Genomic DNA, 22,191 nt, shown 5'->3' with positions numbered 1-22,191 from the left:
TGTCCTCTTGTGCTGGAACCTCTGCCAGCCCTGCCAGCACCCCCAGGCTGCTCTGGGGGAGAACAAGCTGGGACAGGCACCTGGGGCCCTCCAGAGAGTGACAGGGCTGCCCTCAGGGTGGTTTACTGAGCTGGGCTCAGCTGGGGATTATTCAGCTCGTGTTCTGGTGTTTTGTGTCTATTCAACAAGCTAAAGCTGGGGAAAATGAGGGGAGGGAAGGGTGGGATTTAAGGAGAACTTGCCGGTTAGCAGAGCTCCCTGCAGCCAGGGAGGGCCCTGAGGTGGCAGGGCTAAGGGTGGGATGGTGAGGGTGGGCAGGGAGTAGAGTGATGGGGCTGGGGGCAAGGGCAGGGTGGCAAGGGTGGGCACAGGGTGGGGAATCAGGAGCAGGGTGACAAGGACAGGCTGGGGTGGGGTTGGGGTCGAGAAGCAGGGTGATGGATTTAGGAGGCAGGGGCAAAGTGATGGACTGGGGGTCAGGGAGGAGGGTGGCCAGGGTGGATTGGGGCTCAAGGGGCAGAGTGATGATTCTGGGGTGCAGAGAGCAGGGGGATGGGGCTGGGGGTCCAGGGGCACAGTGATGGTGCTGGGCATCGAGGGAAAGGCTGCTGAGGTTGGGCTGGGAGTAGGGTGACAAGGACGGGGAGTGCACTCGGGGTCGGGGAGCGGGGCTGGTATTTAGGGGTAGCGTGGCTGGGGTGGAGTGTGAGGGGAGAGCACAGAGAGATGCAGGGAGGGCACACAGGGATGCGGGGTGGGCACACAGAGAGAGGCAGGGAGGGCACACAGGGATGCGGGGTGGGCACACAGAGAGGCAGGGAGGGCACCCAGGGATGCGGGGTGGGCACACAGAGAGGCAGGGAGGGCACACAGGGATGCGGGGTGGGCACACAGAGAGGCAGGGAGGGCACCCAGGGATGCGGGGTGGGCACACAGAGAGGCAGGGAGGGCACACAGGGATGCGGGGTGGGCACAAAGGGATGGAGGGTGGGCACACAGAGATGCGGGGTGGGCACAGCTGCAGAGAGGGCACCCAGGGGTGCGGGGTGGGCACAGATGCAGAGAGGGCACACAGATGTGCGGGGTGGGCACAAAGAGATGCGGGGAGGGCACAGATGCAGAGAGGGCACACAGACGTGTGGGGTGGGCACAAAGGGATGCGGGGAGGGCACCCAGATATGCGGGGTCCCCTGTGCCCCCCCGGCCGGGGGTTGCAGCGCAGCCAGCCCGGCAGAAGCCCGGCTCGGTGCCCGCGGAGCCCCGTGCCGAGCCGGCCGCGCTGGCACCCGGCGGGCAGCAGCCGATCCTGCCGTGCCTCCTCCCTCCCTCCTCCCCGCCCTCCCCGCTCCCTCCTGCCTTGGCAGGCGGCATCGCCTCGCTGGCGGAGTGACCCCGGCGAACCCCGAAACGGCCCCAAAGCGGGGCGCGGGGGCGGGCGGGGGCACGGAGCGGGGCTTACCGGACATGCCGAGCCGGAGCGGGCAGCGCCTCGCCAGGTGCCCGGTGCAGCAGCAGAGGTGGCCCCGGCCCCGGCCCCACAAGCTGGCCAAGGGGGCAAGAGGAGTCAGGCTTGAAATTTGGGGGTGAAGGGACCTGCCTGCCCGGTGCCAATGGCAGGTGGATCCCGACAATATTATTGTTTTATCCCTACGGGTATAAGTTTGAGTTTTTCTCTCCTAATGCCAAGTATTTAAAACCTCTAGAAACCAATGATTTGACAATCAATGATTGCGCGATACTTTCAATTTGAATATTCAAAGGCTCCACAAAATGGGCTATCTTTTTGTGAAACCGAGCACATCCCCATCTAGCAGAGGGTCTGGGGGAATAGGATTTGGTGGGCTCACCCTCCCCACCCTTTGCTTTTGGGACATTTGCAGGGTTTTATCCATCTTTCCCTGAATGAAGCAGATGCCTCCAAAGCAGCTCAGTGTTTTCCCCTCAGATGCACAGGCTGGGCTCCAGCCCTCTCAGATTTCATTTGCTACCTGCACTGAGCACTCTGCAAGGGACCGACTTGCTTTTTGCACATTTATTCACTTTTTAGGGCTAAATTCTGAGGTTTTGGGGCCAAAATGGCAGCGGGCAGGCGTGGCCTAACAAAGAGGCTGCCCTGGGCACCTGGGTGGCTGAAGTTAGCTGAGCCCCACTTCTGCCCACAGCATTCCCTCCCTCTGCCTGGATGCTGGGCTCACACTGGAGTTTATTTGCACTTTCCCCAGTTCAGGCTGTTTTCCTGTGCTGCACAAATCAGCCTTTTCCTCACAAGGCTCAGTGCTGGGAGCTGCAGTGTGGGGTTCAGTGTGTGGCTCAGACTTTGGGGATGGCCATCCCTTCTAGCACTGCTGGAACTGGGTTTTTAGGCTGCCTTTAAGCTTTTTCCTGGGGACCACAGCCTGAGCCATGGGCAGGAGTGAGGCAGAGAGCAGGCCAGGCTGTTAATCATCTACCAGCAGCTCAGGCTGGCTGTCGTCACGGCCGAATCTTTTTTTTTTTTCCCTTTAAGTTGAACAAATAACACTTGATTTCTGTGGGGAGTGAGGCCATTCCTGGCTCTGAAATGTGCCCCTGCAGCTCCTGGTAGGCCAAGCCTTGCCTGGGACAGCTTTATAGGGACACATCCCACCGGGAGAGGAGCCCACCTGCCCTGAGCACAAAGGAACGTGCTCTGCAGGGAGGGGAGGGGGTGTCACTGAGGAATTTGGGATCTGAAACCCTTCCCTTAGTGGGGCTGCTCCCTCCTGGAGCTGCTGTGGGTGGGTGTAGGCTGCAGGGAGCTGGGGTGATGGTTGTTTACCTCTGTAAGCAGAGAGCAGAGCCTGCAGGCTGCCCAGCTCCTGCTGGGTGCCCTCAGGAACCAGGAGGCAGCAGAGTTCTGGCTGTTCCTGGGCTGCAGAGCCTTTCCAGGCTGAGGAAAACCCTGCCTGGCTTAGGACTGGGTCAAACCCCTTAAAGACAGCTCCAAACCCTGTCCCTGCTTCTCCCCCAGGGCCTGAGGGCAGCACAGCCCCCCTGGCCTGGTTCAGGGCCTGACCTTCAGCCCCTGGCAGAAGGAGCAGCTGAGATGGCCTCAGCCCAGCAGTGCCACCTCCACAGGTGCCTGATTCAACATTTTCCAGCCCAAGCTGAGAGCTGAAGCAGGATGGAAGGGCAGCTCTGGCTGCTCCTGGGCTGCAGAGCCTTTCCAGGCTGAGGAATCCCTGCTGAACGCTTGGGCCAAACCCATCAAAGACAGCTCCAAACCCTGTCCCTGCTGCTCAAACCCCCAGGAAACCCTGCCTGCCTTAGGAGGGAATGCCTGAGTGGGTCAAACCCCTTAAAGACAGCTCCAAACCCTGTCCCTGCTTCTCCCCAGGGCCTGAGGGCAGCACAGCCCCCCTGGCCTGGTGGCCCTGCTCGCCTGGCAGAAGGAGCAGCTCAGGTAGCCCTGGGGCTCAGCCCAGCAGTGCTATCAGCTGTGGGGTGGAAAAGGCTCAGACTGGGCTCAGGTTTGGGGCAGCAGGGCTGGTGTGGGGCCAGGAGAGCTGCACACACCTGAGGTGAGTGGGGAACAGGCCTGGCTGGGCAGGGCCACCCCTGGAGGCTCCGCAGCTGCCGCTGTGGGAGTGGAAGGGGCTGGGAAGGCTTCAAATGCCCCGGGATTAGAGGAGGAAAGGTAAGGAGGGACTGAAGGGCCGCATCCCTTCCCATTCCCTGGGGCTGGAATGTTCTAGAACCTCCTGCTGCTGCTGGGGGTGCCGGGCTCGGGGGCGAGCCGGGCCAAAGGGGGTGACCCCTCCGGGGACAGAGCAGGGTGCGCTGCTCTGGGAGGGCTGCACGGCGGTGTTCGTGGGTGCAGAGCTACCTCTAGTGGCCACGGGGCTGGCGACCGCTCCTGCTGGCACTGCCAGCCCACCTGGGTTCCCCCGGGGCTGGGTATAGGTGCCATTGGCACTGCCAGCCCACCTGGGTTCCCCCGGGGCTGGGTACCGGTGCCATTGGCACTGCCAGCCCACCTGGGTTCCCCTGGGGCTGGGTATAGGTGCCATGGGCACTGCCAGCCCACCTGGGTTCCCCTGGGGCTGGGTACCGGTGCCATTGGCACTGCCAGCCCACCTGGGTTCCCCTGGGGCTGGGTATAGGTGCCATGGGCACTGCCAGCCCACCTGGATGTCCCCGGGGCTGGGTACCGGTCCCATTGGCACTGCCAGCCCACCTGGATATCTCCTGGGCTGGCTACCAGTGCCATTGGCACTGCCAGCCCACCTGGATCTCCCCAAAGCTGGGTACCTGTCCCATTCTCACCTGGGTGCCCCCCGAGCAGCCCACCAGGTGGGTGAGGATCTGCTGTGGGCTCATTCAGGGTAAAAGGGGTGTCAGGGAGGGGTTTTTGGTGCCCTGCAGGTGCCAGGGGTGGTGTGGCTTCCTCGGGCACAGGGCGGCAGGCAAGGCAGTGCCCACACCCTGCAGAGCCCCCAGACCATTTAGGCTGGAAAAGCCCCCTGATCCTTGCTGGTAGGGAAATCCTGCAGAGCACAGAGGTGTTTCAGGCTGAGCATTTTACTTGTGGGGCTGGGAGGAATCCCTTTCTTGAGGCACCAGAAGGCAGCACCCTGAGCTAAGTGTGGTGTCCGGGGTTTGTGTTTCTAACCAGAGCACAAAGCATCTCGCCTGAAGGAGCAGATTTGGGAAGGTGTTACAGACATATTTTCTGAAATCTTTTCTTCTGAGAAGCTGGGAAGCTTCAGCTTCTCCATGTTTTGCTGCTTTGGAATGTGATTTGGAGAATTGTTTACTTAGCATGTGTAATGGTTTTTACTTGATGACCAATGACAGCCACCTGTGTCAAGGCTGTGAGCAGTCACAAGATTTTATCATTCTTTTCTAGCTTTTTGATGAGATATTTTCTTCTATTCTTTTAGTTTAGCTTTAATATATCATTTTCTTTTAATATAATCTATATCATAAAAGATAAATCAGCCTTCTGGAACGTGGAGTCAGGATTCTCATCTCTTCCCTCGTCCTGGGACCACTGCGAACACCACCACAGGAAGGAGCATAAAATTTGCTTTATAATGGTCAATTTCTCTTTCCTCCAGCTCTTCTCTCTCCTCAATAAGTTCTCCTGCCTTCGTAAGTCCCCCAGAGGGCACTTCCATCCTCTTTGGCCCAGGCAGAGTGCTCGGGAAGGTGTGGTGGCTCCAAGGGTGGCTCTGGGCACAGGTGGCTCATCCTGGAGGGCTCGCTGGCCACCAATGGGGACAGGCTGTAGGGCGAGGTGGCAGCGTAGCTGGGGGAGTAGTGGGTGTCTTCAAGGGGGTGCAGAGGGTAGGGCTGGGCTCCAGGGAGGGCTGGGGTCCAACCTGAGCCTCGGAATGGGGAAGCAGCTCCGGGTTCGGGCAGGGAGAGGCAGCTGGAGCTGGCAGGGAGCGCCTGCAGAGGCTCTGAGCAGGCACTGTCAGGCTGGCCAAGGCTCTCGGGTGAGGGCTGCTCCCAGGGCTCTCTCTGCAGGGAAACAGGGAGAGAAGGCAAGGAAAAGGCTTAGGAACAAAAGCCTGTCCTGGAGGTAATGGAATATCTATCCCTGGGAATGCCCAAAGGGTTTCTGTGGCTCTGGAGCAGAGTTTGGGGTTTGAACTGTGAAAGAGTGAACCCATCCTCTCAGCAGAGTTTGGGGTTTGAACTGTGAAAGGGAGCACCCATCCTCTCAGCAGAGTTTGGGGTTTGAACTGTGAAAGGGAGCACCCATCCTCTCAGCAGAGTTTGGGGTTTGAACTGTGAAAGGGTGAACCCATCCTCTCAGCAGAGTTTGGGGTTTGAACTGTGAAAGGGAGCACCCATCCTCTCAGCAGAGTTTGGGGTTTGAACTATGAAAGGGAGAACCCATCCTCTCAGCAGAGTTTGGGGTTTGAACTGTGAAAGGGAGAACCCATCCTCTCAGCAGAGTTTGGGGTTTGAACTGTGAAAGGGAACATCCATCCTCTCAGCAGAGTTTGGGGTTTGAACTGTGAAAGGGTGAACCCATCCTCTCAGCAGAGTTTGGGGTTTGAACTGTGAAAGGGAGAACCCATCCTCTCAGCAGAGTTTGGGGTTTGAACTGTGAAAGGGGACATCCATCCTCTCAGCAGAGTTTGGGGTTTGAACTGTGAAAGGGAATGTCCATCCTGGAGCAGGGCCTGGAGCAGGGTCCCAGTAGGACTGACCAGCCCTGGTCCTACAGGATCCAGGGGCTCTGTGGTGGGGCTGTGAGTGGAGCTGGGATAGGGAACCTGGAGTCACCAAGGGATGTTTCTAGAAACTCAGGGAGGGAGGTTTTCATAAAACCATAGAATCACAGAGTTATCCTGAGTTGGAAGGGACACAGCAGGGTCATCAAATCCTGCTCCTGGCCCTGCAGGGGCCACCCCAGCAATCCCACCCTGACCTGAGAGCAGAGCAGGAGTCTCCAGGGATGTCTCCAACAGGCACAGGGGACATTTAGATGGAACCAAAGAGTAAAAACCCTCCCCATAGAGCCCTGCCCCACCTGCCATGCCTGCTCCTGCAGCAGCCACATCCTTCCCCCACGAGCCCCCCTGACTGAACCCCACATTTAGAGGGGGTGAGCCTGCCCTGGGGACAGAGCCACGGAGAGGCACTCACGAGCAGGAAGTGCCCCGTGTCACTGGGGAAGGATGGCAGCAGAGGGGGCACGGCTGGGGCGCTGAAGAAGGAGCTGGTGGGAGCTGGCAGAGGAGGAGCAGCAGCACGGTGATCCCCAAACTCGCTGAGATAGGGCTCCAGGCGGGCTGGGTGGCCCTGGGGGACAGAGGAGTCACAGGAGAAGGGCCTGGAGCCCAGAGGGGAGGGGTAGGCATCGCTGACAAACTGCTTGGTGCCGTGGAAATCCAGCTCGGCCGGGAAGGATCTGCGGACGCCGTAGTACCCAGACATGGGGGGGGAGCCTGGGGACAGAAAAAAGGTGGGAAAGTGTAAAGAAAATTCTAACAGCTGCCACAGAACGATGGACACCTCTGTGGGTGCACAACAGAGCCCTCTTCTCTCCAGCATGGCCCAGGAACCCACCCTGCCTTGACACAGGTGTGTGAGCCCAGAGGTGCTTTGGTTCCACCTGGTGACTCCATCTGCAGCAAACCAAGAGTGCTGGGGAAGCTTTAAATAGGAGGGCAGGGAGATGAAGGTCAGCTCAGCCAGGCTGTGCTCCCTCCTCGCTCTGCTACAGCCCCTGGGAAGGAGGTTCCAGCCTCACTCGGCTTTCCCTGAGCCAAGGGATAAAACAGGTCAGCTCTTGGTTTTGTGCTTACTCTCTCCAGCTCCAGGGAAAATGGGAAAACACAGGAGGGAAAGGAGGGATTCTGTACAGCTCCTTTGCTAAAGGAGGTGGAAACTGCTTTAATTACTCAGTTTGAGGATTTTATACAAATTATTGATGTTCTTTTTTATTATTATTCTTTTAATTGCTTTCCTCCTGGGCTCCCTCTGAAGGGTGGCTCTGCTCTGGGGCTTGTTTCACATCCTCTGGAGGAGAGCAGAAGGGCTGTGCCAACCTTCCCACCTGCATGGAAGGTGTTTAGCAGTGCAGGGAAAACCTCACCTGGTATTTGGCCAAAGGGTGACTGTGCTGTGCTGGTGCTGCCCTGCAAAAGATAAAGAGATGTTTGAAAGAATGACTTTTCAAAGCAAGGCAGCTCACTGAGTGGAATTCACACATGTTATTTGAGCCTGGGAGCTGTGGGGGTTTAACTCCATGATTTCCTCACAGGAATTAACAGATGTAGGCTAAGCAGAGACTGTAAGGGTCTTGTGCAGGGCTGCTAAGAGGAGGAGTATCAAGATAACTGGCTTCTTCCTCCTGTCCCACAGGGTCCCTCAAGGCAGGCAGAATGCTGAGGAGTCCTTTGGGTGTTGGCACAAGCCAGGCAAGGTGAGATCTGAGCCCTTGAGTGGCCAAAAAGGGCAGAGCCAGCCCATGCTCCAGCTCAGCTGGGATGGCTCTGCTGCCCCAGGGCTGCTTTACCTGTCCCTTCCAGGCAGCACAAGCAGGCTGGGTGGAAAGAGAGTTCCTAAATCCTATTTGGGTCCTACAGCAATGGTTATGATAATAATAATGATATTAATCATCATCCTCTCCTCTTGGTCCCCAGGTAAAGGAGAACTACCCCTGGAGTGACCCTGGTGTTCCCAGTGCCTGATTCCTCACAAAGCACCCTGGCACAGGTATCTGCTCCTCTGGAACGCCCCTGAGCTCTGGTTTGGGGGGCTCCAGGCCCCCAGAGCAGGAACAGAGAGCCCCCAGCTGCCCTGCTGTCACTCTGCTGTCCCTGGCCGTGCTGGTGGCAGGCTCTGTCCAGTTTGCATAGTGCAAACAGGAGGTTCCTGCCTCAGCAGGCAACCAAATTTAGAGGTTTAGATTTGAATTAAATTTGCCAGCTCTGAGGACTTCCTTCTGCTGCAAGGGAAGGTTTGCAGCTGCTCCCTGCTCCACCATGGAAATGAGCTCTGAGCCTGCACAGGCCCCACGGGCTGCAGAGGTGGCAGGAGGTGGCAGGAAGGAGCCCCTGGGCTTGTGGACAGAGGAGTGTCCTTGTCACACGGGCAGGGCTTGCACCTGTCCCCAGCTGAAGCCATCACATGCAAATCCAGGTCCTCTCTCAGCATCCAGGTCACTTTTAGAGGAAAAAGCCAAGCTGGGAGGGTCAGGCAGCACAGGGGATGGGGGACTGCAGGAGTGGGAGCTGGGATGCTCTGCCCAGCTCCCTGGGCATGGCTGGCAGCCTCCAGCAGGGATCATTTCCAGTTACCAGAGCATTTAATCTTTGATCCTGTCTGTTCAACAGCCCCTGGAGCTGCCTGGCTGTGTGTACACACCTGTGGTGAGGAGCCCCAGAGGTGCCAGGAGCTACCAGGGCTTTGCCTGCCTGAATTCAGTGCAGGAGCCTCTGCTGCAGCCCATCCTTGGCCTCATCAGAGCAGAGCCCTGCATTTCATTCCCCTCCTTGCTCCTTATCAGCCTTAATTGAGAGCCATTAGTTCATTTCCTCCCTGCAGTGCTTCCTTTCCCTGCCATGGCCATGGGGAGCCTGGATCTCCTGCAGCTCTGCTCAGCCTCCCTGGGGTCCAGAGAGTGTCCAGCTGCTGATAAGCTGGGCTCAGCCTGCCCTGCCCATGGCCAGGCACAGATCCTGCCTGGGATTGCTCCAGAGAGCTCTGCTGCCTCACTGCCTGCTGACTCCCCTACAAATCTGCCTAAATTTGAGGATCCAGCTCCAAATGATGACCTGGCCCTGCCCTGTGGCGATGCTTTGGCATCAGGGCATCCCCTCTCTGGGCCCAGTCTGTAATGGAGCAGCTGAAGGAACAAAAATCCTCTTTCAGAGCAAAGGTGAGCCTGGGCAGGGCAGGGTTGGCAGTGTGTCCCTGCCCTGGGAGTGCTGCTGGGCAATCAGCAAGGAATCCTCTTAAACCACAGCACTGCACTGCTTCACCTGTGCAGGTGCCCCCTTCCACACCTCAGAGAAGACAGGAATCCTCTCACCCTGCAGAGGACACCTACAAAGGAAAAGCCAGAGCCTCCCCAAAGCCCAGCCCTGAGCCCTGGTTTTGGGTGGGTTTCCTCACAGCACAGCCTGATTTCCATCACTCTGTGTGTGCAGGGCCTGGCTGCCAGGAGATTGCTGAAACCTCATCCCAAAGCTCTGCTTTGCTCAGCCCTGACCTCCCCAGCTCAGCACAGCCTCTTCCAGAGGCCTGGCACCAACAACTGCCCAGGGCTGGTTTGTTTCTGGAGCAAAGATCACCCTCAAACAAAAGATGCAGCTAAATTACCCTGCATCACCAACAGCCAGAGGGGTGTTCAGTTATCTGCTCCTGGCTTTGGTTCTGGCTTGTTCTCTGGGTTATGTTCTGCCAGACAAACAGAGCTGCACTTCCAGCTGCTCTTTTCATGATATGTCCGAGCAAATACGGATGTTTGCCCTGCACAATCACTTTTTGTCTCTCGAGGGAATGAGCAGCAGGGCTGGTTTTGCATCAGGCAGACACACACACAACTGCTGGGCTCTGCAAAGCCCAGGGCAATAAAGTCAGGAGGGTTTTACAGTCCTGGGGCTGTTGAAGCTGCCGCCTCCACAGAGGGAGCGGGACACTGGTGATAGCACCAACAGGAGCTGTTTTCTCAGCTGCTCCCCAAGAACTCTTCCTAAATATCTGCCTGCTGGGAGTGTGCCCTCCCCAGGGACTCTCCATGGCTCAGGGGGCTTCTGCCTCCCTGCAGCAGCTGAAGCCTGTGGGGATGGATGAGTGCCTGGATTTTGCTGGGTTTGGGGATGCCCAATCCTCTTTTGTTTTGTTTTTATCTCCCTGCCTGTTTTGTTGCAGAGTTAATGGGCCTGAAAGTCACAAGTACGTCCCTGTGAGGCCTCTTCAGCATAAAAGAAAAGCTAGAGGTGAATGGTTTTTGGGGAAAATCCATCAGAACTCCCAGTTTCTGTGTTCTACTGTCAGTGACCCCAGTGATCCTTCTCTGTCCCTGCAGGACACAGCTCCTGCTCCCCTCCTCTGCCTGTGTCCCAGCTGGAGGTGAGGAGCTGCTGCCCAGCACAGGTGAGTCCAAGGAGCACCCAGGGAAGGGTTCCTCACACCACTGGATGCCACCGCATCCTGCCATCACAGCATTGTGTCCCCTTGTGGGGACACCTTCCCTTTCTGGCTGGCAATTGAGAACCAAAACCCAATGGAGTGCAGCAGGACTTGGGTTTCCTGTTGCCATAGGAGCCCTTTAAGAGGAAATCATCTCTTCCAAGCTGATGCTTGGCCTCTTTCCAGCCCATCACATCCCTGCAGCTCCCCTGGCACCCTGAGAGGAGCTGGAAGGAGCTCAGCATTCGGGGAGGAACAGATATTTTCGGGGCACTGACTTGTCCAAGTGCTGCTGCTGCAAAAGGAAGCTGACTTGGGAAGGTGGCACATGTAGGATGTGAAAGGAAAGAGGAATTTAACATCACTGCCATGCTTGAAAAAGGGGAAAAAAAGGGCTTTGAGGCATTTAAGGTTGAGAGATATGAAAAACAAGGAACCATCAGTGATGCTGAGGCATGCATTATAATAATTCTATTAATACTGGCAGTGCCCCAAAGTGTCTTTGAAGCAGAGGGTGGGATGAGGGACGTTATGGGGTTAAAAAGGGGGTGGAGGACGGGACGGGACGGGACTCACGCTGAAGCGGGAGCCGCTGCTCTGCCGGGATCGCTTTTCAGCCAGGAGATCCTTGACCGTGTGCTTCACTCGCACCCCTTGGTACACGCGTTTGCCAAAATCTGCAGGGACTGAGCGAATGCAGAGTTCAGGGAGAGCACAGAGCAGCTGGGAGAAGCAAATTCATCCTCTCTGTGCACCGGGTTGGGAGGGAAAAATACAGATCTGCAATTCTTAGATCTAGAAATATAGAAGTATTTGTAATCTAGAAATAGACATCTTTCTAAGTATATAAACTATTATTATTATATTATGTTATTTATATATATAATATATATAGAAATACATAGAGAGAAAAATATTTATTTAATATATAAATATATACAATATTAATAAGATATTGTGTGTTGATATTAATAGACTATTGTGTTGGGAAGGCACAAAGGGTCCCTGCCCTGGCACCTGCAAGGTCTGGCCCTGTTTTTTGCCTTGGAGCACAGCACAGCCTAAACCAGCTCTGGTGGCTTTGGCACGAGGCATCTGCCCTCCCCCCGAGCCTGGGGTGAATTTTGGGGTTTGCACAGAGGTGGTGGCACAGGTGACAGCTGAGGGACAATGCAGGGACAGCTCTTTTATCCTGCCTGAGCCCAGCTCGCACCTGTGGAGCCAGGGAGGAGCTTCCACGGGGGCTTTTATTGAATTATCCCGGAAAAAACCTCCCTGCCTTTGAAGCTAATCCCTTGGAAAACACACAGGCACGCTCTCCGGAGGGAGAGCAAACTGCCAGGGCACAGCTGAGGTGTTTGATCTCCAGGATTTATCATTTGGCTCTTCTGCCCCTCAGGATGTGTCCCTTGGCTCCGTTTCTGGTGGCATTGTGGCCCCAGGTGCACACACACACACCAGGGGAGGTGAGAGGGTTCCAACAACACTCTGCTGGCTTGGCTTTGCCCCAGATGGGTTTTTTTTAATTATTTTTGGGGTCGTAGCAGCTGCAAATTTGGGCAAGTGGAATTTTATGTTGGTGTTTGAGTGCTGGCCAGAGAGCTTTAGCCAAGGCCAGGCACAAAGCAAACACAGAGCAAGGGACAGATTCCCAAAAATGAGGTGAAGATGAGACTACAGAAAAAAAAAAAAAAAAAACCAAAACAAAACAGAAAAGTGTCCAGAAATGGACATGAGCTCTCACAGGTGGAGGAATTCCAGCAGGTCTGGTTCTCTGCAGGTTTCCTGACACCTTTGCTGTGCTCTGAAGGCATTAGGAAATCCCTGCCACACCCCTCTGCTGGTCTGGGCTGTTGAGGTCACTTCTCTCACATCCTCACTTATCCCTCTGCCCAAACTGTTTCCATTCAGCATCACCCAGCCCTCTGACCCAGGGCTGAACCTGTTGCTGCCACTGGATTATCCAGAGGGATCTGATGCTGAGCTGTCAAAACTTCAGATAACTCTGCCACTGGGGAAGAAAGTGCTAATTCAGGTCTGAGTTTAAATCATTTCCAAGCAAATTGAATCCAATTTCACATCACTTTGATCTAACTGCCTTTTGAAACAAAAATAATAAAGCACTCTGAAGGAATATAAACTCAAATTCAGTCTGGAGAAGGCAGAATGTTAATTGATTCTATTAAATTCTTGGGACATTTCAGATGCCACATGTCTATTCTAGACAAATTTCTGTGGTTTTTTTTTTCCAATAGGAGCCCAAGGACAGCACAGTTTGTTCCTTCCCTGATATTGCCATAAAGATGCCTCAGCTTGGGAAGATTTGAGCTGCTGGAACTCACCTGCTTCCATTGTTGGTGCTGCTGACGAGTCCCAGCTCCCAGATCCTGCAGGAATTTGGGGCAGATCTGTCCCTCATCAGCTTCCCAGAGCAGAGTGGAGCCTGTGCTCATCATTCCCTGGGAAGGTTCCAGCTGAGCCTGGCGGAAATGGGGTTTTGGAATTTAGGGATGTCTCCAGCACCATTCCGTGCTGGGGATTTGCTTAAATGCAAATCCCTGGATCTGTGTTTCACTCCACTTTGCATGGTCAGTGAGGGTCCTTCCCCAGGAGCCTCCTTCCTGCCTGAGCTGGCATTTCATGGGGGAAAAGGGGAAAGGGAAAAGGGGAAAGGGAAAAGGGGAAAGGGAAAAGGGGAAAGGGAAAAGGGGAAAGGGAAAAGGGGAAAGGGAAAAGGGGAAAGGAAAAGGGGAAAGGAAAAGGGAAAGGGAAAGGGAAAGGGAAAGGGGAAAGGGAAAAGGGAAGAAAGGGGAAAGGAAAGGAAAGGAAGGAAGGAAAGAAGGAAAGGAAAGGAAGGAAAGGGAAGAAAGGGAGGAAAGGGAAAGGAAAGGGGAAAGGAAAGGGGAAGGAAAGGAAAGGAAAGGAAGGAAAAAGGGGAAAGGACATTTTTATAACCATTTTATTACTATTAGACTTTTTAAATGTTGAAAACAAGTGAGTGGCGTTTCTCACAAGGTTAAATCCCCATCCTGTGGCTGCTCAGTGCAGGTGTTTTCTGTGCTGGCTGCAGTTCAATTCCATTGAAAACAGAGAGAGAACAAAAGCTCAGCCAGGCTTCTTTGAGATGGAAACCTCTAAGCTGGTGTTTTCTTTTCAAAAATCATCCCACCACATTTTCTGGGTACTTTGGTGGAGTTGGGCACATGTTTGCCATTCACATCAGGGCTGGGGGCTGTGGTGGGGTCTGCAGGAGCTGCTGTGACACTCTGGGTGTCACAGACAGATTTAATGAAAAACACTTTTGCTAGGATGATCTTTTCTCCTGAGAGGCTGAGAAGCCTCAGAAATGAAATGTAAAGAATAAAAAAAATGGGCATTTTATGATTGGCTTTTCACAAATATTCAATTGAATATTACATGTGTTGTGTTAGAGAGTCATGTGCTGTGTTAATTTTCTTAGGTAGTGTGTTAAATGTAGTTTTAGGCTATAACATAAGGTTAAAATAGAAACTGTGCTGTGTGAGATACTTTTTAAAAGACAGGACTCGAAGTGAGATAGCAGCCACAGGACACCTGAATCTTTGAGAGAAAAAGAATTGATTGCCCCATTATCAGAAGAATCGAACTCCTTCCTGCCTCGCTCAGGTAAGATGACGCTGTCAGGATTCAGAGGAAGAAGCTGACCCTGCCCAGACAGAGTCCCGTGTGTGACTGGAATTGATGCATCATGGATGAGAGGTATGAATATGCAACAGGCTGTTGCTTTTAAGGGTTAATCCTCTGTTTACGTGGGGCTTTTTGGGCTTGTTTTGCCCAGAAAAGGTACCTGGACTGTCTGTAACTCTTTGTTTTTATTGTCTCATATTGTCCTAATTCAAATTTTCCAAAATTATTATTACTCTAATTATATTTCTATTTTTATAACCATTTTATTACTATTAAACTTTTAACATTTTACAAACAAGTGATTGGCCTTTCTCACACTGCCGTTACCCACGGCCCTAAACAGCCTGGGAACCTTTATGTCACAGCTCTGCTTCCCGGCGGGGCCGCTCGGCCGCCGCGCGCAGTGAGCGCGTTCCTGCACGCTGATTGGCGGGCGGGCGGGCGGCGGCCGCTGTGATTGGCCGGCGGGCGCGCGGTGCGTCGCCTTGCGGGGCCCCCCACGGGGTAGAGGCGGGCGGCGGGCCGGCGGTGGCGGCGCCGCTCTGCCCGGAGCCCGCGGGTCCCGGGCGGTGTCGGCAGCCCCGGGCGGCCCTGAAGCAGCCCGGCCATGCCGCCCGGCCGTGCGGGCGGTAAGGCGGCCCTGGTGCTGCAGTGCGAGTGGCAGCAGTGCTCCTTCGTGGCCTCGGAGATGGAGGAGTTCTGCTCGCATGTGGCGCAGCACCTGCAGCAGCACCTGCGGCAGCGCCTGTCTGGCTCTGGCGAGCAGCACGCCGAGGTGGACCCGCTGGGTGAGGCACTGGGGAAAAGGGAGGCTCAGGGGGGCCCTTGTGGCTCTTCACAAGCCCCTGACAGGAGCGAGGGCCGGGCTGTGCTCGCAGGAACAACAGACAAGGGAAATGTCCTCGAGCTGTGCCCAGGGATGTTCAGCGTGGACATGAGGGGGAATTTCTGCGTGGAAAGGAGGGCCAGGCCTTGTAGGGCTGCCGAGGGAGGTTTGGAGTGCCCATCCCTGGAGGTGTCCCAGGAAGGGCTGGAGGTGGCACTGAGAGCTCTGGGCTGGGGACAAGGTGGGCATCGGGCACAGCTGGGACTCGATGGTCCTGGAGGGATTCTCCAGCCTAAAGAGCTCTGTGATTCTCTGAGCAGGGAAAGCTTCTGGCCTTTGTTCTCCTCTCCCTGAGCAGAGCAGGGCTGGCTGTCAGGAGAACACGTGGGCTGTTTGTGCAGCTGCACTTTGGGAGTGAAGTGATTTGGAGAGCAGATTTGCTTGGAGAGACCTTCGAGCTGTGCTTCTGGGGGCAGAGGGGAGGTTTGAGTTGCAGAGCAGCTGTCTGTCTGTCTGTCTGTCTGTCTGCTCCAGAGCAGTTCTCTTTCTGTGTTGCAGAGGAACAGTTTATTTGTTTGAGTTCCAGAGCAGTTGTCAGTCTGTCTTCCAGAGGAATTGTGTGTGTTCTAGAGGAGCAGTCGTCTGTGTTCCAAAGGAGCTGTCTGTCTGTCTGTCTGTGTTGCACAGGAATTGTGTGTGTTCAGAGCAGCAGTCTGTCTGTCTGTCTGTCCCAGAGCAGCAGTCTGTCTGTCTGTCTGTCTGTCTGTCTGTCCCAGAGCAGCAGTCTGTCTGTCTGTCTGTCTGTCTGTCCCAGAGCAGCAGTCTGTCTGTCTGTCTGTCTGTCTGTCTGTCTGTCCCAGAGCAGCAGTCTGTCTGTCTGTCTGTCTGTCTGTCTGTCCCAGAGCAGCAGTCTGTCTGTCTGTCTGTCTGTCCCAGAGCAGCAGTCAGTCTGTCTGTCTCTCTGTCTGTCTGTCCCAGAGCAGCAGTCAGTCTGTCTGTCTGTCTGTCGCAGAGCAGCAGTCAGTCTGTCAGTCTGTCTGTCCCAGAGCCGCAGTCAGTCTGTCTGTCTCTCTGTCTGTCTGTCTGTCCCAGAGCAGCAGTCAGTCAGTCTGTCTGTCTGTCCCAGAGCAGCAGTCAGTCTGTCTGTCTGTCTGTCCCAGAGCAGCAGTCAGTCTGTCAGTCTGTCTGTCCCAGAGCAGCAGTCAGTCAGTCTGTCTGTCTGTCTGTCCCAGAGCAGCAGTCTGTCTGTCTGTCTGTCTGTCCCAGAGCAGCAGTCTGTCTGTCTGTCTGTCTGTCTGTCTGTCCCAGAGCAGCAGTCAGTCTGTCTGTCTGTCTGTCCCAGAGCAGCAGTCAGTCTGTCTGTCTGTCTGTCCCAGAGCAGCAGTCTGTCTGTCTGTCTGTCTGTCCCAGAGCAGCAGTCTGTCTGTCTGTCTGTCTGTCTGTCTGTCTGTCTGTCTGTCCCAGAGCAGCAGTCTGTCTGTCTGTTGCAGAGGAGTACACCTGCCTGTGGCGGGACTGTGGCTTCTGCTCCCTGGCGAGCCCAGCCGAGCTGGTGCGCCACGTCTACTTCCACTGCTACCACACCAAGCTGAAGCAGTGGGGGCTGAGGGCCCTGCAGGGCCAGGCAGAGCTCAGCCCCTGCCAGCTGGACTTCCAGAGCCACAACATCATCCCTGAGATCCAGGAGAGCTTCCTGTGCCTCTGGGAGTACTGTGAGGTGAGAGCTCCCTGGGAAAGGGGAGCTGGGAGGTGAGAGAATCTGACTCCATCTTCCCAGAAGGCTGATTTACTATTCCATTCCATTCCATTCCATTCCAGAATGCTATTCTAAAACTATACTAAAGAAAGAGAAGGATACAGACAGAAGGCTTAACAAGAATGAATAATATAAAAAATTCGTGACTGACTCCTCAGAGTCCAACACAGCTGATGGAGATTGGCCAAAACAATTCACATGAAACCAATCAAACCATGACCAGTTGGTAAACAATCTCCAAACCACATTCCAAAGTAGCAGAACACAGGAGCAGCAATCAGATAATTCTTGTTTTCATTTTTCTCTGAGGCTTCTCAGCTTCCCAGGAGAAGAAATCCTGGCCAAAGGATTTTTCAGAAAATGTGACTGTGACATGTTACCACGTTTCTCTTCCCAGAGAAAAGCAAGGCACAGTTCTTCCCAAGAATACATCTGGGTTTCACATTCTCTGAACCTCAGAGAAGGATCAAAAAAACTCTTATCTCATTTGCTGTGCCTGTGTTTGTGCCAAAGCAGGATGCAATGTGGAGATTGTTCACCCACAGTGATGGGGTTTTGTTTCCTTGGCCTGGCAGGGCCAGGTGTGTGTGTTGGGACTGTGGGCTGGCAATCATGAGATTCTGGGCAGTTCTGTGCAGCTGAGTGCTTGGCAGATTCAGTTTAGTTGTAATGTAATATAGTATAGAATAATATAGTATAATAAAGTAATTATTTGGCCTTCTGATGAGGTGGACTCAGATGCATCATTCTCTCCCTTCATCAGGGCAAAAATATCATCTCTGCTGCTGTGCTGCACAGCTGCTGGCTCTGTCTGGAGCTCTGTGGGAGCATCTGGCCTTGTTCTGGTCTCTCTCACCCTGCCCTGTGTGTCCTTGTCCCCTCAGAGGTCGTTTGACAACCCCGAGTGGTTCTTCCGGCACGTGGAGGATCACAGCTTCTGCTCCGAGTACAAGGCAGCAGGGAAGGAGAACCACGTGCTGCTCTGTGGCTGGAAAGGTTTGTGGGAGCCTGCAGGGCCTCTCCTGGGAGCTTTGGGCTGGGTGACAAACATGGGAACAGATTTCAGAGAGCCCCTTGGCCTTCAAAAGTAGGTTTTCAAATTTCATGGGTCTGACCATGAAATATTCCTGCAGAAGTTCCCTCAGCTGAGTGCTCAGTACAGAGCTTCCCATTTATGTGTAATCAGTTCCTTGGAGAAAAGGCTACAGCTGATTTATTTTATTTTTATTGTTTTCATTCATTTCTCCTGTGTTTGTGCAATTGCCTTATCTGCTTGGGGGGGGGCACACTGGCTGTACTGTGCTAGACCCAGTACCACACTGGTGATCTCACTGTGCTGATCTCTCCCTGCTCTGCGGGGATTTTGGAGCCTTGCTGGCCAAAACAGGATGAGGAAGCTGCTGCTCAGTGAGGCGCTGTCCCTTGGGAGGGCTCTCAGCTGTGCTGTCCCTCCCCAGACTGCAACTGCAGCTTCAAGGGCCGCTGCAAGCTGCGGGAGCACCTGCGCAGCCACACGCAGGAGAAGGTGGTGGCCTGTCCCACCTGTGGGGGGATGTTTGCCAACAACACCAAGTTCTTCGACCACATCCGCCGCCAGACCGCCCTGGAGCGTAAGCCCTGGGCCAGCGAGGGGCTGGGGAGGGCTGGCCTGGGGGGTTGGGGTGGCTGGAGAGGCCTGCACCCTGTGAGCCAAGGGCAGGGAACAGCCTGGCTTGGCTGCTGAGTGATGGCAGCCACAGAATCCCAGAATCATTTTGATGGGAAAAGACCTCTGGGATTGAGTCCAGCCTGGGATTGAGCCTCACCTTGTCAGCCAGCCAGGGGTAGGGACTCTCCCACCTCTCTGGGCAGCCCCTTCCAGCATCTGATCACCCTTCCCATGAAGAAATTCCTCCTGAAGTCCCACCTGAACCTCCCCTGGCCCAGCTCGAGGCTGTATCCCCTGGGAAGTGTCTCCTGGCAGAGGCAGGATGGAGGCTGTTCCTCCTGTGGGGACCCAGGGCTGCACACCGGGGTTTCCAGCCCCCTGGAACACCTCTCCTCACTGCTGCCTGTGCTGTTCTCCTGCCCCATCTCTCCCCTGTGCCCTCCCTGCCCCCTGGTGCAGAGCAGAGGTTTCAGTGCTCCCACTGCTCCAAGAGGTTCGCCACGGAGAGGCTGCTCCGCGACCACATGAGGAACCACGGTGAGTGAGTGAGTGAGTGAGTGAGTGAGTGAGTGAGTGAGTGAGTGAGTGAGTGAGTGAGTGAGTGAGTGAGTGAGTGAGTGAGTGAGTGAGTGAGTGAGTGAGTGAGTGAGTGAAGGGCCCTGCTCCCAGCTCAGCCTCCTGGGTGTGCTCTGCCCTGCTCTGGGCTGACATCTCTCCCCATTTTTGGCCCAGTGAACCACTACAAGTGCCCCCTGTGTGACATGACCTGCCCGGTGCCCTCCTCGCTGCGCAGCCACATCCGCTTCCGGCACAGCGAGGAGCGCCCCTTCAAGTGTGACTACTGTGACTACAGGTGAGGGTCGGGGCTGGCCCCCTCCCCAGACCTCCCAGAGGCCTCTGTGTGTGTGTGTGTGTGTGTGTGTGTGTGCTGCAGCTCTGTTCCCTCACCTTGTGCTTCCAGCTGCAAGAACCTCATTGACCTGCGGAAGCACCTGGAGACGCACAGCGAGGTGCCGGCGTATCGCTGCGAGTTCGAGACCTGCAGCTTCTCTGCACGCTCCCTGTCCTCCATCAAACTGCACTACAGGAAGGTCCACGAGGTGGGAGGGCAGCAGAGCTTGCATTGCTCGTGATGCTCCATGTCAGTCTTCTCAGAGAGCTTTCTGTCTCCTTTCCTGCACCCTGGTGAGGTGCTGACGTCGCTCTCTGTGTCCCTCAGGGTGACTCCGAGCCCCGGTACAAGTGCCACGTGTGTGACAAGTGCTTCACACGGGGCAACAACCTCACTGTGCACCTCAGGAAGAAGCACCAGTTCAAATGGCCCTCAGGACATCCTCGCTTCAGGTACTGCTCACCTTCAGCTCCTCAGTGCCTCCTCTCCAGTGCATCCTGCGTTGTGCTGGCAGTGCCTGGGCTCTGATGTCTGTAAATGTGTTCAAGACCCTTTTCCCAGTGGGCAGTAAATGTTCAGTGGGATCTGAGCAGTGCTGGCTGGCAGCTCCAGGGCAGTGGTGCCATCACTGCAGCCTCTGCTGAGACACTTCTGGGCCAGGTCCAGGTGTCCCCCTCTAGAGATCAGTCTTGGGACAGATGCTTCTGCTTTCTTTGGAGGAAACTCCAGAGAATTTCCAGAGCCTGAAAGCTGGGAGGGGAAGAGGATGGACTTGAAATGGTCCCAGAGTGGTGGAAGGAGATGGGCTGGGAGGGGATTGAGCCTGGCCCAGAGCTCAGAAGCTGCCACACGGGTGTGCCTTTGGAGTAGAGGCTGAAACACCATCTGTGCAGCACGGGGATTGAACCTTGGCTGTTGCCCATCTCCTGGGAAGGGGAGTGTGCCTGGCTGACCCCTCCTGTCTGTGCCCAGGTACAGGGAGCACGAGGATGGCTACATGAGGCTGCAGCTGGTGCGCTACGAGAGCATGGAGCTCACAGAGCAGCTGCTCAAGGACAGGGAGAAGTGTGGGGAGGCTCTGGATGGCTCCAGCGAGTGCGTGGTGCTGCCTGAGGGCGAGGGCAGCCTGCAGGGCATCCTTCTGGAGCCCCCAGCCAACCCTGCCCCAGCAGAGAGCAGCACATCAGAGCTCCCTGTGCCGCCAGCCCTGTGCTCTGCTCCCAGCCCCTTCCCAGGAGCTGCCTCCTCCTCCTCCTCCTCACAGCAAGGAACCAGCAGCAGCAACGGCCCCATCATCCATGTGGTGAGCAGGACCAACGAGCAGGGCCAGAGTGAGACTGTCTATTACGTGCTGGCCACCTCAGCCTCAGAGCAGCAGGGCACAGCAGCCCCAGCCCTGGAGCTGGAGGAGAACGTCATGGACAGGCTGCAGAAAACAGCTGAGGAGCTGGGCATCCAGATCCTGTGAGGGGCTGCTGGGCATCCAGATCCTGTGAGGGGCTGCTGGGCATCCAGGTCCTGTGAGGGGCTGCTGGGCATCCAGGTTTTTGAGGAGCTGCCCCTGTGCAGCAGGAGGGCTTCAGCCTCCTGGGGATGTGCTGCTGGAGGAGCTTGGGGAGAGGCTGGGCCTGTCTTCTGCCCAGCCTGGCTGGCTGCTGCTTCTGGTCAGTGTGGGGAGAGGGGAGGGACAGATACCCCAGGTGTGAATTGAGTGATCTGAGCTGGAAGGAGCTGTCTGCCCCCTCCTTTTGGGGACTGGGGCCTGTCAAGCTTCTCCCACCCTGCTGGGAGGTCTGGCCTAGGCCTGGCAGGGTGGAGTGGTCACCAGCTGTGCCCTTCTGAGCCTGTTGCCAGGCAGGATGGTGTGTGGAGCTCACTCTGGTGCTGAAGCCTCTTCCCTGGGACATGTGTGGCCCTGCCCCATCCATGCCTTCTCCAGGGGGTATCATGCCTTCATCAGCATTCCTGCACACATTTCCTGTCTCACCTGCTGCTGCTGGTGGTGTTTGCCTCCTGATCCCATAACCAGCACTGCTCTCTGGGAGGACAGTGCTGGAGCTGCTGTCCCTTGCAGGCCAGTGCAGCACTGGGACAGTGGGAGCTTCTTGCTGCTTTTGGCATCCCCTGGGTGTCCTCCCCACATTGGGGTTTGGACTCCTGGTTGGGCAGAGTGTACTTTGGCAAGAGAAATAAACATCAGGCTGCCAGGCCCAGCAGTGTCTGGTGTTCTTCTGCTCAGCCCTACCCCTGCCAGGTGTGGGAGGATGGCACTGGGATGGTGCAGGGTGGGAGGTGGGCACTGAGGAGCTGCCAGGCTCTCCTGGCACTGTGCAGCTGGCACTGGAGTGTGCTGCTCCCCGGAGGTGGCACTGCAAGGCTGGGTTTAGCTCTGGCACTGGTGTTCCTGCTGTGGGGCTGAGTTCTGCTGCCTCCCCCAGGGCTGTCTGCTGCCTGCTCAGGCCTTGTTTGAATACAGGGAGTAGCCTGGGCTTGTGAGCAGAGCCAGCTCATCTTTTGTTGAGTGACTGGACTAGGACTGTGAATTTGGGGTCCTGGGAGTGCCCTCCCTGCCCTGTGTGTGGAGGTGATGTGCCATGGGGGACGCAGTGCTGCTCTTGGCTGGGCACTGACTTTCCCCCATTGCTCCCTCTCAAGCAGCTGAGCAAAAGCTGCTGGAATTCCGGGGTGTTGGGGGAAACCTTGATCCCAGCACCTCTGGGAGAGGCAGGAGCTGTCCCTGAGAGCACAGGCTGCTGGGGGATGCTTCTTGCTCCAGGCAGAGCATC

The 22,191-nt window shown here is 55.7% G+C and overlaps 2 protein-coding genes across 2 annotated transcripts; one reads left to right on the top strand and one right to left on the bottom strand.

Annotated features, from left to right (window-relative positions):
* Window positions 1–5,091: 5,091 nt before the first annotated feature.
* Window positions 5,092–14,892, bottom strand: POU2AF2 (POU class 2 homeobox associating factor 2). The gene is made up of 6 exons (XM_050983462.1): window positions 14,785–14,892; window positions 11,194–11,340; window positions 7,574–7,616; window positions 6,547–6,923; window positions 5,343–5,484; window positions 5,092–5,288 (listed from the first exon to the last, which is right to left on the bottom strand). Exons 1-6 carry the CDS (start codon window positions 14,890–14,892, stop codon window positions 5,092–5,094), a joined length of 1,014 nt encoding a protein of 337 aa, XP_050839419.1.
* On the top strand, window positions 14,767–21,618 carry HINFP (histone H4 transcription factor). The gene is made up of 9 exons (XM_030233368.2): window positions 14,767–15,071; window positions 16,600–16,826; window positions 17,750–17,861; window positions 18,323–18,475; window positions 18,973–19,050; window positions 19,246–19,366; window positions 19,475–19,613; window positions 19,733–19,857; window positions 20,378–21,618. The coding sequence occupies exons 1-9, from the start codon at window positions 14,891–14,893 to the stop codon at window positions 20,871–20,873; spliced, it is 1,632 nt and encodes a 543-aa protein (XP_030089228.2). The 5' UTR covers window positions 14,767–14,890; the 3' UTR covers window positions 20,874–21,618.
* Window positions 21,619–22,191: the final 573 nt, after the last annotated feature.

The sequence above is a fragment of the Serinus canaria genome, chromosome 24, assembly GCF_022539315.1.
Source record: "Serinus canaria isolate serCan28SL12 chromosome 24, serCan2020, whole genome shotgun sequence".
Classification (NCBI taxonomy): Eukaryota; Metazoa; Chordata; class Aves; order Passeriformes; family Fringillidae; genus Serinus; species Serinus canaria.
This window is presented reverse-complemented; position numbering and strand designations above follow the sequence as displayed.

Coding starts and splice junctions, on each gene's coding strand:
- HINFP (XM_030233368.2), top strand. CDS start 14,891: ATGCCGCCCGGCCGTGCGGGCGGTAAGGCGGCCCTGGTGCTGCAGTGC. Junction 18,476..18,972: donor CCGCCAGACCGCCCTGGAGC/GTAAGCCCTGGG, acceptor CCCCTGGTGCAG/AGCAGAGGTTTCAGTGCTCC. Junction 19,858..20,377: donor TCAGGACATCCTCGCTTCAG/GTACTGCTCACC, acceptor GTCTGTGCCCAG/GTACAGGGAGCACGAGGATG.
- POU2AF2 (XM_050983462.1), bottom strand. CDS start 14,892: ATGGCCGGGCTGCTTCAGGGCCGCCCGGGGCTGCCGACACCGCCCGGG. Junction 7,617..11,193: donor GCAGCGGCTCCCGCTTCAGC/GTGAGTCCCGTC, acceptor TATCTTTTGCAG/GGCAGCACCAGCACAGCACA. Junction 6,924..7,573: donor ACCCTTTGGCCAAATACCAG/GTGAGGTTTTCC, acceptor TTCTGTCCCCAG/GCTCCCCCCCCATGTCTGGG.